This window comes from Carassius gibelio, chromosome B8 (genome assembly GCF_023724105.1).
Source record: "Carassius gibelio isolate Cgi1373 ecotype wild population from Czech Republic chromosome B8, carGib1.2-hapl.c, whole genome shotgun sequence".
NCBI lineage: Eukaryota > Metazoa > Chordata > Actinopteri > Cypriniformes > Cyprinidae > Carassius > Carassius gibelio.
In genome coordinates this window covers 8,006,945-8,022,102 of record NC_068403.1, presented here as the reverse complement: position 1 = coordinate 8,022,102, position 15,158 = coordinate 8,006,945, and the positions used below count along the sequence as shown (strand labels likewise).

Here is a 15,158-nt window from a genome sequence, read left to right as displayed (position 1 = left end):
TACTTGATTCATTGAGGGCCTTCTATACAGTCTCCCTGTTCAAACGCACCTGATATTCATCAGCTCATTAGTGAAGACTTCAAATGTGTGTCAGATAAGAGACACCAAAACCGTGCAGTGTTGGGGGTTCTCCAGGACCAGGATTGGGAACCACTGTCATCAGGTAATGAAAAGTTTGACACACTTGTGATCTTCATGCTTACTTGGGCCAAATACAGGAAATGTGCAAAGATGGCAAGTGTGGGGATTTGGACTGTGGAAAAGTTTAAGTAACAACAAATGTTTTTTTTTCATTAAATGCCAGCAACTGCACCCACATACAAAATGACATAGCACAGAATTTGTTATGGATCCATGCCCAGATCCTTCCAGTTTACTGGGAATTTATTAACCTAATGTTAATATTTACCCTGTCCCCAAACTCTTTTTTTTCACTAAATGGCTTGTATGCAGAACATTGCAGCTGGAATGAATGTCCAAACTACATGCATACACTTTTATTTTTAAATGTGCCATTTAAAATTATTTTCTAATTATTATAAAATTTGTTGTACTGTGATGTACATTCATGTTCTTGACCAAGTTCAATACTCTTGTATTAAACAGGTGCAGAGATGAGGAGGAAAAACTTGCAGACGATAGTGTTACTTCTGACAGGTGTTGTGTGCCTGGTCATTATCATGACGAAAAACGACTTTGAAAATGACTTCACACTTAAGAGCAAAGACGTATATGAGATGCTCAGTCAACAAAAGGATTTGCCCAGTTTTGAAACTCTGCAGCCTTTGTCTTCACATTGTCATCAGAATATGTCTGCTTATAATGTGACTGGGTTTTCTACTCTGCCAAATCATATCCAAGACTTCCTGCTCTACCGACACTGTAGGAGTTTTCCCATGCTTCTTGATGTGCCTGATAAGTGTGGTGGACCGCAAAACTCTGCAGATGTCTTCCTTCTGCTGGTCATCAAGAGTTCTCCAGAGAATTACGATCGAAGAGAAGTTTTGCGGAAAACATGGGCTAAAGAAAGATTGCACAAAGGTGTGTGGATCCGCAGGGTCTTTATAACTGGAACGAGTAAAACTGGCTTTGAGAAGCGCCGGTTGAATAAACTATTGAAGCTGGAGAACCGTGAGAACCAAGACATTTTACAGTGGGACTTCAATGATTCTTTCTTCAACCTCACACTGAAGCAGATTCTTTTCTTAGAGTGGATGGAAAGATGGTGCCCGCATGTCAGATTTCTTTTAAATGGAGATGATGACATCTTTGCCAATCCGTTTAACATGGTTGAGTATGTTCAAGGTCAGGAGGACAATGATGGAAGTAAACATCTCTTCGCTGGGCACCTCATCCAGAACAAGGGTCCTATCAGACAACATTCAAGCAAATATTTTGTCCCGGTGCAAGTACAAGAGTCTGAAAGGTATCCTCCATACTGTGGTGGAGGAGGCTTTCTTCTCTCCGGCTTCACGGCCAAAATAATCTACAACATGTCGCACTCTATAGATCTGCTGCCCATTGATGATGTTTATATGGGAATGTGTTTGGAAAAGGCTGGCCTCAAACCTATATCCCACTTTGGAGTGAGGACCGATGGTCTGGATATCCCCTCTGAAAACGTTGACCAGTTCCACCCTTGCTTTTACAGAGACCTTATTTTAGTCCACCGATTTCTGCCGCACATGATTTTTGTGATGTGGAATGAGATACAAAACCCAAATCTGCAATGCGGAAGGACAAATTACATGTTCAAAAACTGGGTGTGGGGAAATATAACAGCGGATTAAGAATCCTTTTCTAAACATGGTGGAAATTCTGAAGTATTGTGTTGTTTCCAAAACTACTTTTTTTTTTTATACAGTGCATATTAGAAACAAGAGTCCATATGCAGAGGTTTTTGTGTTTTTTTTTAACACTTCTGTGTGTATTGAGTACAGTGCTGTATTCTAAGCAAGTACAAATAATAGGCTACTTATGAGCTTTAGGATACATCTGCTTTCATTGACTCTCTTTATGTAATGTTTTACGGTCCTTGTTTGGTGGAGAAAATGAATACTGTTACTGTCTCTGGTAGACCAACCTCACAGAGCAGGTATTCCAAAAGAACAGTCTTTATTATAAATCAAATTGTAAACAGACAGGAAAAACTCAGGAATCATCCAAACAAACATGTAACATGGACAACAACTGAAAAAAATTAGATGAAACTCAGGGAAATAACACAGGGAATAATGGGATAATTAATGACAAAACAGCACCGAAAAAAATGATTATTAAGCGTAATTCAATTTTGCTACTTTAATCCATTTAAATTTAGTTTTTGATTTTAATAAGTATAAATTGGTTTTATGCTAATTACATGTTTTACACAAGGCTACACCTAGCCTTGTGAATTAATTAAATTCAGTTTGAAAATATTAAGTTGATTCTGTGTGCATGTGCACAAATGCCTTATGTGGTTAAAAATGAGATCTAAATTGTTTTGGATGGGTAATCTTTAATCTTCTTAATTATTTGTTCTAGAGCAGTATTTTGGGTGGTGGGTAAGATAAGTTAGATGATTTTGTTGTGAAGTAAATACTACATAAAAGCAAAAGTAATTTCTACATTAATTTAGTTAAGGCAAGAATTAAAAAAAATAATTAAATTCTATGTTAGTAACCTATTTAAGCTTGTAGAATTTAAAGTTGGAACTCATAAGTATATTTTACTTGGAACAGTTTGTTATGTTGTTTACAAGGATTCTTTAAGTAAATATCTAAGTTATGATCCCATTCACTTAAAAAAAATGACTCAATGGCTGCGTCCGAAATCTCATACTTAATGAGTTGGTACTTAATTTCAATAAGTAGCCTACTTACTTAACGAGCGCTAAAAGAGTTATGTCTACAGCCAAATCTCGTTGAGTATGAATGCAGTCCGCCATGTTTACGTTATCATGTGACCTGTGACGTTATTACAAGCGCAACAGCTTCAAAGATATGACTGACTGCGACAGGTTTAATATATACTAATCCAAATAGTTTGAAGTTGATGCAATTTGCTCCTTTTTGTGGTCTTGTTGAATACACAGATGCTCTTTTATTGTTATTGTTTAACCAATACATTTTGTGTTGTTTTTATATTTTAACTCTATTGAAATGACCCACACATTAATTAAACACCTCATAGCATCAGTAACATCACAACTCTACCTAGTACGGTTTTCCTCAGCGTTTGCGGTATTTGTAATATCTGCACAAGTGAGACATGTATCAGCGGCTTGAAGATCTCGCCTTTGGAGAAGACTCTTGATTTTACACTTGAAAAATGTAAGTATTACTACTTAAAAATTAAGATTACCTCAGAAAGCATTTCTAGCCCACTCCAACACTTATCAACAATAATAATGATAAATGGTGACTAATAATAGTTATATATTTATTGTAAAACAAACAAATTGTAATTAGTATTTTTTTCATATGCCATGCATGACTTCACACTAGACAAATGCAGCCAAGATGAATACATCTAAATATTCAGTCAAGTAATGAATGAATGCATGAGTTGTTGAAAAAAACAAAATTCTACATTTTCTTTACTGACAACAACAGGAGACATGAATAAACAAATAAAAAAAACCATCACAATAAATAAATACAAGTCAACAACAGATGAAACAAAGCTAAATTCAAACACTCTGAATTTCTAAAAGTGTGCAGATGGTGAACCCACATCCATCCATCAGGTCCCTCACTGCTGCAGTCATACTGAATCAGATCATGATGAGAGAGGGACATTGAGTCCTTGTCTGAGTGCACAGGGAGTATGAGGAAGACCAGGATTAAGACACAACACAAAACGAAGCCTGACTTTCAGATTCTTCATGACATTTTTTGATGATGCTTTAGAAGCTTCTGAAACTCAGGTTTTATTGACTGATGTTGTATGAACAGAAACTAGGAGAACAAACTTGACCAAAATCACATCCTCAGTGTCTTTTGGTCTCTCTAGATGCTCTCGCTGCTCTGGGCTCACTGAGGATGAAGAGACCACAGCAACATCCGGCTCAGATGAAGCACTAAGAGCTGGAGAGATGGAGCGCCTCATTCATGACACTCGATCATTTCCAGGATGCTGCTGTGATCTTCTCCATCCTCAGTGCACACAGCTGTCTGCAGACATTTCAGATCCTGCAAAGATGCACAAACACAAAACAAAACAGTCATTTTGTATTAGAAGTAACAGAATGGTCTTATTTTATATTTTACTTTAACAATTTTTTCTGAAAGTTAATCAACTAAATTGGTTTATTTAAATATAGCTAAAATAAATTGATTGCAACCACTTACCATACTTTTTTTTTTTTTTTTTTGTAAATTCAATTAATCATTTGTTTCAGTGTATCTCCCATCATGCACTGGGAAATGAATAATTAAAAATGTTAAATTTTTCACTGTTTCGAGTTGTATTTACACTGTTTTATGGTTGCTTTTGAGGTTAGGTTTAGTAACATACTTTTTTGTGACACCTGGAGTTTATTTTCTACTCAAAATGACCCATTCATACGGTGCCTGTAAGGTGACTTGTTCGGTTTACTTAGTTTTGTCGTGGCCACGACATAATAACTCGTGAGAACGTGATAATATGTCGTGGCCACAAGATATTAATTTGCGGGAACGTCATATTAACTCGTGGGAACGTCATATTATATTGTGGCCACGAGATCATTTGTCAAGGTAACGTTCCCACAAGTTATTATTTCGTGGCCATGACAAAACTAAGTAAACCGAACAATTCACCTATTCACTGATTGTTACCGTAATAGTATGTTGTACCATGTATTGAGGTCTCTCATGCAGGGCCGTGCAGAGACCTTTGGAGGGGCAGGTGCTCAAAGTATAAAAGGGGCACATGGAACAAGGTTTTAAATGGCGCTGTTCAAAATATCAATACAGCAATATATTGTGATGCATTCCTTGCGTATTCACGTATCGATATGGATGATTATGTATTGATAAAGCAGCAAATGCTTTGAAGCAAAGAAACAATAGAGAAGACAATTTTAAGTTTAAAATAATAACAGCTCTGGGATTAGAAACTGAAATGTCTTAAATTGTCCCAACCTGATGGCTTTTTCTTCTCTGTTTCAGCATTAATCTATTATTTTAACCATCACTACTACACTTGCACCTAATCAATAAATCCACCTTAAATATTGATACAAAACATAAAAAAACTGATCCACTGGAATATAGTGATTAATATTATTATTACTGTTGTAGTTGTTATTGTCTAAAATTGAACACCTTTGCAATGTAAACAAATGACAGGTTACATTTGTTATTCATATCCTTCACACTGCACTTTGATGTCAGGTATATCATGCATTTTTTTTAATTGACATTGATATTTTTACATTTATTTCCAGAGAGATTAAAGGCTGAGTTTAAAGGCTAAAGTGGTCTTGCTGTTGTAAACACTGTTGCTATTGTAGTAAAAAAATATTTGCGTCACATTTAAAATATAATTATATAATAAATTCCTGAATTTTTATAATGATAATTCAGAGAATGAGAAAATCTGAATAATCCTTACCAGTGTTGTGATAATTATTTTTAAGGCACTCAACGTGTTAAAAAATAAATAAGTACTGTAATATAATAAAAGTTTAGTCAAATAACATAAAAAAGACCAGACCCTTCGATGCCTGTGAAACTTTTCTCTCTCAAACAGCACGCTAGTGTTAACTACAACAGGCTACACACAGCAACTTATCTGCATGTTCTCACATCACATCGTTCTTGTAAAATAATAATAAGTAAATAAACATCAAAATCACTTAGCTGAGAATGAAACACCACTTACCAGCTGCCACGGTTCTGAAAATATACAATTAAAAATGCGCCTGCGGCCTGAAGAATTTTCCCGGTCAGGTGAAAGGTCATCATATTGGTCATTTATTTACGACAAAATTATTATTAATAAATTGTAATAATATTATGATTGGGCGTTGGCAGGCATTCACAAAAGGGTATGTTATTACAAAAAAAATAAAATTCGAGGAAATTTTGCTTTGACAAAAGGGCACTTTTGGGGCAAAGGAGCAGGTGCTCAAGTGAACCGGTTCTTTCGGACAATTCGATCAAATAAACCAGTTGGAAAAAAAAACGGTTCACCGGTTCTTTTGCGCTCGATAATGTCATTAGCGATGACTGCCCTTAATTCAAGCCTTCAGTTTACCCGCGCTTATAAAATAAGCACAGAATCAGTTCAGAATCAATCACCAAAAGAATCAGTTCGGTTCAGACGAGCTGTGAGTCAGTCTGCTTCACACTGAATCACACATGCGCAGTATCGTCAGCTCCTCGGTTCTCGACGAATCAGACGCGTCTGACAGAAACGGTTCTCAATGAGCGCTTGAGAACTCCTGACCTGATATTTAGATATACTATTCTTCAATAAATATATTTGTTTGACAGGGAAGCTGTGCGCAGACAGGAATATATATTATTTAAAAAAAAAAAAAAAAAAAAAAAAAAACACCCCAGAAAAAAGGGCACTTTCTCTCCAGGAATAAAAAGGGCAGGTGCTCAAGCCCCCTTTGATGTCTATGTGTGCACGTGCCTGCTCTCATGTATATGTGTATATATATATATATATATATATATATATATATATATATATATATATATATATATATATATATATATATATATATATATATATAAATAAACACACACATATACACACACTACCGGTCAGAGTTTGGGATCAGAATGATTTTTAATGTTTTTTTACAGGAATTTATTTTACTCATCAAGACAGCATTTATTTGATCAAAAATACTGGAAAACATGTAATATTGTGAAATATTATTAACATTTTTCTATTTTAATATACATGAAGGTGTAATTTATTCATGTGATGTGCAGCTGTATTTTCAGCATCATTCCTCCAGTCTTCAGTGTCACATGATCTTCAGAAATCAGAATAATATGATGATTTATTATCAGAGTTGTGCTGCTGAAGCTGTGATACTTCTTTCAGGATTCTTTGATGAATGAAAAGTTAAAAAGAAGAGCATTGTTTTAAAATAGAAGACTTTTCTAACAATATTCACTACAGTTCAATAGTTTGGGGTCAGTACATTTTTATCGTTTCTTTTTTTTATATGAAATTGTATTCTTTGTTAGATTTTAGAATCTTTTATTCAGGATGTGTTAAATTGATAAGAAGTGATATCAAAGACTAATATTGTTAGAAGAGATTTATATTTTGAATAAACGCTGTTCTTTAAAAAAAAAAAAATACATCGAAGAATCCTTAAAAAAGTATCGCAGATTCCAAAATAATATTTGGTAGCACAACTATTAATAGTTCTAATAATAAATCATCATATTTTCATGATTTCTAAAGATCATGTGACACTGAAGACTGGATGAATGATGCTGAAAATACAGCTGCACATCACAGAAATAAATTATATTTTAAAGGATATAAAAATATAAACCATTATTTTATATATTTTATTTGGATAATTTTGAATTATTACTGAAATACAACCTTTTTTGTTTCAAACAGTTCATTGAACAATAATAAATTAAGTACCTGAAGCTGACAATGAAGTAAATGTATAATAATTAGGAAAAATGATTAATTTAGCGCTGAAAACGCGCGTGTGAGGGGCGGAGACGCGCCGCTGAGCGTCAGACCCGCGTGAGGACCAAATACAGCAGAACGGTAGGAAACTTCACTCCTCTTATTATTTCTCTTTTACTATAGCGATTTACTTTTAGATACGTGATCTTTCCTAGAGTTGTAGAGTTATTAGAGAAATAGAGTTATTTTTTACATTCTTTGGTCGAAGTTTTCAGATCGGGACTTCGGAGCCTGTTCGTGACTCGGTTGATTCAGATCGGCACTTCGGAGCATGTTCACGACTCGGTTGATTCAGATCGGCACTTCGGAACCTGTTCGCGACTCGGTTGATTCAGATCGGCACTTCGGAGCATGTTCGCGACTTGGTTGATTCAGATCGGCACTTCGGAGCATGTTCGCGACTCGGTTGATTCAGATCGGCACTTCGGAGCATGTTCGCGACTCGGTTGATTCAGATCGGCACTTCGGAGCCTGTTCGTGACTCGGTTGATTCAGATCGGAACTTGGGAGCATGTTCGCGACTCGGCTGATTTCAGATCGGCACTTCGGAGCCTGTTCGTGACTCGGTTGATTCAGATCGGCACTTCGGAGCATGTTCGCGACTCGGCTGATTTCAGATCAGGACTTCGGAGCATGTTCGCGCCCTCGGTTGATTCAGATAGGCACTTCGGAGCCTGTTCGCGACTCGGTTGATTCAGATCGGCACCTCGGAGCCTGTTCACGACTCGTTTGATTCAGATCTGCACTTCGGAGCATGTTCGCAACTCGGTTGATTCAGATCGGGACTTTGGAGCATGTTTGAGATTTTTTTTTAATTCAAATCTGGACATCGAAGCAGGAAGTGTTTGTCAAACAGGTGATAAATGAATATTTGGACTTGAGGCTTTTTTTTACATGTCGATTCAGTATGTACATGGACCCACACACAAAGGTGGACACACTCTAGACTTAATCATCAGTAGGGCTCTAAACTCATTGTTATTAACGACGTAGTGTCACGGATCGCAAGAGGCGAAGACTCAAGTGTAGGCAGATGGGAAGACTTTATTTATACGTCACCAAAATAAACAAAAACACAACTGAAACCAGAGGAGCGTTCAAAGTTACGAGACATAGACTGAAGTCAGATTCCCAGTGAAATGCTCTCAGACAGCAAATGCAATGAGTTTGCATCCTTCTTTTCTGAGAAGATCATCAATATCAGGAAGGCGATTAGCACATCCTCAAGTAATACAGTTAGAAATACCAAGGGTTCACACAAAACAAGGGGAATCTGCTTTTAGTTTCTATGCCGCTCGCAGTTGGAATCCGCTTCCAGAAGAGATCAGATGTGCTAAAAAACTAGTACATTTAAATCTAGACTTAAAACTCATCTGTTTAGCTGTGCATTTATTGAATGAGCACTGTGCAATGTCCGAACCGATTGCACTATATTTTCACAGTTTTTTTTAATGTAAAATAATTTATAACTGTTTTTAAATTCATTTTAATTAAGTACATTTTATAATCATTATAAAAGTTTTAAAATTGCTTGTTTTATTTTTGTTATAATTTTTCTTTATGATTATTTTACTTTCTTTTAAGTAAAGCACTTTGAATTACCATTGTGTATGAAATGTGCTATATAAATAAACTTGCCTTGCCTAGTGTGTTAGTGGCCTTATATATATATATATATATATATATATATATATATATATATATATATATATATATATATATATATATATATGTATATATATATGTGTGTGTATATATATATAGGTGTAATTTATTCATGTTATGTGCAGTTGTATTTTCAGCATCATTCCTTCAGTCTTCAGTGTCACATGATCTTCAGAAATCAGAATAATATGATGATTTATTATCAGAGTTGTGCTGCTGAAGCTGTGATACTTCTTTCAGGATTCTTTGATGAATGAAAAGTTAAAAAGAAGAGCATTGTTTTAAAATAGAAGACTTTTCTAACAATATTCACTACAGTTCAATAGTTTGGGGTCAGTAAATTTTTATCGTTTCTTTTTTTATAAGAAATTGTATTCTTTGTTAGATTTTAGAATCTTTTATTCAGGATGTGTTAAATTGATAAGAAGTGATATCAAAGACTAATATTGTTAGAAGAGATTTATATTTTGAATAAACGCTGTTCTTTTAAAAAAAATATATACATCGAAGAATCCTTAAAAAAGTATCGCAGATTCCAAAATAATATTTGGTAGCAGGACTATTAATAGTTCTAATAATAAATCATCATATTTTCATGATTTCTAAAGATCATGTGACACTGAAGACTGGAGGAATGATGCTGAAAATACAGCTGCACATCACAGAAATATATTATATTTTAAAGGATATTAAAATACAAACCATTATTTTATATATTTTATTTTGATAATTTTGAATTATTACTGAAATACAACCTTTTTTTTTGTTTCAAACAGTTCATTGAACAATAATAAATGAAGTACCTGAAGCTGACAATGAAGTAAATGTATAATAATTAGCAAAGATTATTAATTTAGCGCTGTAAACGCACGTGTGAGGGGCGGAGAAGCGCCGCAGAGCGTCAGGCGCGCGTGAGGACCAAACACAGCAGAAGGAGACGTCACTCCTCTTATTATTTCTCTTTTACTATAGCGATTTACTTTTAGATACGTGATCTGAGTCTTTCATAGAGTTGTAGAGTTATTAGAGATATAGAGTTATTTTTTTACATTCTTTGGTCGAATTTTTCAGATCGGGACTTCAGAGCCTGTTCGCGCCTCTGTTGATTCAGATCGGCACTTCGGAGCATGTTCGCGACTCGGTTGATTCAGATCGGCACTTCGGAGCCTGTTCGCGACTCGGTTGATTCAGATCGGCACATCGGAGCATGTTCGCGACTCGGTTGATTCAGATCGGCACTTCGGAGCCTGTTCGCGACTCGGTTGATTCAGATCGGCACTTCGGAGCATGTTCGCGACTCGGTTGATTTCAGATCGGGACTTCGGAGCATGTTCGCGCCCTCGGTTGATTCAGATCGGCACTTCGGAGCCTGTTCGCGACTCGGTTGATTCAGATCGGCACTTCGGAGCCTGTTCGCGACTCGGTTGATTCAGATCTGCACTTCGGAGCATGTTCGCGACTCGGTTGATTCAGATCGGGACTTTGGAGCATGTTTGAGATTTTTTTTATTCAAATCTGGACATCGAAGCAGGAAGTGTTTGTCAAACTGGTGATAAATGAATATTTGGACTTGAGGCTTTTTTTTACCTGTCGATTTAGTATGTACATGGACCCACACACAAAGGTGGACACACTCTAGACTTAATCATCAGTAGTGCTCTAAACTTTTCATCCATTGTTATTAACGACGTAGTGTCACGGATCGCAAGAGGCGAAGACTCAAGTGTAGGCAGATGGGAAGACTTTATTTATACGTCACCAAAATAAACAAAAACACAACTGAAACCAGAGGAGCGTTCAAAGTTACGAGACATAGACTGAAGTCAGATTCCCAGTGAAATGCTCTCAGACAGCAAATGCAATGAGTTTGCATCCTTCTTTTCTGAGAAGATCATCAATATCAGGAAGGCGATTAGCACATCCTCAAGTAATACAGTTAGAAATACCAAGGGTTCACACAAAACAAGGGGAATCTGCTTTTAGTTTCTATGCCGCTCGCAGTTGGAATCCGCTTCCAGAAGAGATCAGATGTGCTAAAAAACTAGTACATTTAAATCTAGACTTAAAACTCATCTGTTTAGCTGTGCATTTATTGAATGAGCACTGTGCAATGTCCGAACCGATTGCACTATATTTTCACAGTTTTTTTTAATGTAAAATAATTTATAACTGTTTTTAAATTCATTTTAATTAAGTACATTTTATAATCATTATAAAAGTTTTAAAATTGCTTGTTTTATTTTTGTTATAATTTTTCTTTATGATTATTTTACTTTCTTTTAAGTAAAGCACTTTGAATTACCATTGTGTATGAAATGTGCTATATAAATAAACTTGCCTTGCCTAGTGTGTTAGTGGGCTTATATATATATATATATATATATATATATATATATATATATATATATATATGTATGTATATATATATGTGTGTGTGTATATATATATAGGTGTAATTTATTCATGTGATGTGCAGCTGTATTTTCAGCATCATTCCTTCAGTCTTCAGTGTCACATGATCTTCAGAAATCAGAATAATATGATGATTTATTATCAGAGTTGTGCTGCTGACACTGTCATACTTCTTTCAGGATTCTTTGATGAATGAAAAGTTAAAAAGAAGAGCATTTATTTAAAATAGAAGACTTTTCTAACAATATTCACTACAGTTCAATAGTTTGGGGTCAGTACATTTTTATCCTTTCTTTTTTTATAAGAAATTGTATTCTTTGTTAGATTTTAGAATCTTTTATTCAGGATGTGTTAAATTGATAAGAAGTGATATCAAAGATTAATATTATTAGAAGAGATTTATATTTTGAATAAACGCTGTTCTTTAAAAAATAATTATACATCGAAGAATCCTTAAAAAAGTATCGCAGATTCCAAAATAATATTTGGTAGCAGGACTATTAATAGTTCTAATAATAAATCATCATATTTTCATGATTTCTAAAGATCATGTGACACTGAAGACTGGAGGAATGATGCTGAAAATACAGCTGCACATCACAGAAATATATTATATTTTAAAGGATATTAAAATACAAACCATTATTTTATATATTTTATTTTGATAATTTTGAATTATTACTGAAATACAACCTTTTTTTTGTTTCAAACAGTTCATTGAACAATAATAAATGAAGTACCTGAAGCTGACAATGAAGTAAATGTATAATAATTAGCAAAGATTATTAATTTAGCGCTGTAAACGCACGTGTGAGGGGCGGAGAAGCGCCGCAGAGCGTCAGGCCCGCGTGAGGACCAAACACAGCAGAAGGAGACGTCACTCCTCTTATTATTTCTCTTTTACTATAGCGATTTACTTTTAGATACGTGATCTGAGTCTTTCATAGAGTTGTAGAGTTATTAGAGATATAGAGTTATTTTTTTACATTCTTTGGTCGAATTTTTCAGATCGGGACTTCAGAGCCTGTTCGCGCCTCTGTTGATTCAGATCGGCACTTCGGAGCCTGTTCGCGACTCGGTTGATTCAGATCGGCACTTCGGAGCCTGTTCGCGACTCGGTTGATTCAGATCGGCACATCGGAGCATGTTCGCGACTCGGTTGATTCAGATCGGCACTTCGGAGCCTGTTCGCGACTCGGTTGATTCAGATCGGCACTTCGGAGCATGTTCGCGACTCGGTTGATTTCAGATCGGGACTTCGGAGCATGTTCGCGCCCTCGGTTGATTCAGATCGGCACTTCGGAGCCTGTTCGCGACTCGGTTGATTCAGATCGGCACTTCGGAGCCTGTTCGCGACTCGGTTGATTTCAGATCGGGACTTCGGTGCATGTTCGCGCCCTCGGTTGATTCAGATCGGCACTTCGGAGCCTGTTCGCGACTCGGTTGATTCAGATCGGCACTTCGGAGCCTGTTCGCGACTCGGTTGATTCAGATCTGCACTTCGGAGCATGTTCGCGACTCGGTTGATTCAGATCGGGACTTTGGAGCATGTTTGAGATTTTTTTTATTCAAATCTGGACATCGAAGCAGGAAGTGTTTGTCAAACTGGTGATAAATGAATATTTGGACTTGAGGCTTTTTTTTACCTGTCGATTTAGTATGTACATGGACCCACACACAAAGGTGGACACACTCTAGACTTAATCATCAGTAGTGCTCTAAACTTTTCATCCATTGTTATTAACGACGTAGTGTCACGGATCGCAAGAGGCGAAGACTCAAGTGTAGGCAGATGGGAAGACTTTATTTATACGTCACCAAAATAAACAAAAACACAACTGAAACCAGAGGAGCGTTCAAAGTTAGGAGACATAGACTGAAGTCAGATTCCCAGTGAAATGCTCTCAGACAGCAAATCCAATGAGTTTGCATCCTTCTTTTCTGTGAAGATCATCAATATCAGGAAGGCGATTAGCACATCCTCAAGTAATACAGTTAGAAATACCAAGGGTTCACACAAAACAAGGGGAATCTGCTTTTAGTTTCTATGCCGCTCGCAGTTGGAATCCGCTTCCAGAAGAGATCAGATGTGCTAAAAAACTAGTACATTTAAATCTAGACTTAAAACTCATCTGTTTAGCTGTGCATTTATTGAATGAGCACTGTGCAATGTCCGAACCGATTGCACTATATTTTCACAGTTTTTTTTTTTATGTAAAATAATTTATAACTGTTTTTAAATTCATTTTAATTAAGTACATTTTTTAATCATTATAAAAGTTTTAAAATTGCTTGTTTTATTTTTGTTATAATTTTTCTTTATGATTATTTTACTTTCTTTTAAGTAAAGCACTTTGAATTACCATTGTGTATGAAATGTGCTATATAAATAAACTTGCCTTGCCTAGTGTGTTAGTGGGCTTATATATATATATATATATATATATATATATATATATATATATATATATATATATATATATATATATATATGTGTGTATATATATATATAGGTGTAATTTATTCATGTGATGTGCAGCTGTATTTTCAGCATCATTCCTTCAGTCTTCAGTGTCACATGATCTTCAGAAATCAGAATAATATGATGATTTATTATCAGAGTTGTGCTGCTGACACTGTCATACTTCTTTCAGGATTATTTGATGAATGAAAAGTTAAAAAGAAGAGCATTTATTTAAAATAGAAGACTTTTCTAACAATATTCACTACAGTTCAATAGTTTGGGGTCAGTACATTTTTATCCTTTCTTTTTTTATAAGAAATTGTATTCTTTGTTAGATTTTAGAATCTTTTATTCAGGATGTGTTAAATTGATAAGAAGTGATATCAAAGATTAATATTATTAGAAGAGATTTATATTTTGAATAAACGCTGTTCTTTAAAAAATAATTATACATCGAAGAATCCTTAAAAAAGTATCGCAGATTCCAAAATAATATTTGGTAGCAGGACTATTAATAGTTCTAATAATAAATCATCATATTTTCATGATTTCTAAAGATCATGTGACACTGAAGACTGGAGGAATGATGCTGAAAATACAGCTGCACATCACAGAAATATATTATATTTTAAAGGATATTAAAATACAAACCATTATTTTATATATTTTATTTTGATAATTTTGAATTATTACTGAAATACAACCTTTTTTTTTTGTTTCAAACAGTTCATTGAACAATAATAAATGAAGTACCTGAAGCTGACAATGAAGTAAATGTATAATAATTAGCAAAGATTATTAATTTAGCGCTGTAAACGCACGTGTGAGGGGCGGAGAAGCGCCGCAGAGCGTCAGGCCCGCGTGAGGACCAAACACAGCAGAAGGAGACGTCACTCCTCTTATTATTTCTCTTTTACTATAGCGATTTACTTTTAGATACGTGATCTGAGTCTTTCATAGAGTTGTAGAGTTA

General features: G+C 35.2%; 1 protein-coding gene across 3 annotated transcripts in view; it reads left to right on the top strand.

Annotated features, from left to right (window-relative positions):
• LOC127963990 (N-acetyllactosaminide beta-1,3-N-acetylglucosaminyltransferase 3) overlaps positions 1-15,158 on the top strand; it is a 58,886-nt gene continuing 43,728 nt past the window's right edge. Inside the window, exons 1-2 of one of the 3 annotated variants that reach the window (XM_052564126.1) lie at positions 1-163; positions 607-1,305. In XM_052564126.1, the coding sequence (XP_052420086.1) occupies positions 615-1,305 (691 nt within the window). In that variant the 5' untranslated portion in view covers positions 1-163; positions 607-614. Of the gene's footprint in view, positions 164-606; positions 2,292-15,158 lie in introns of those variants that run through there. The other 2 variants (XM_052564124.1, XM_052564123.1) reach the window with 2 other exon arrangements.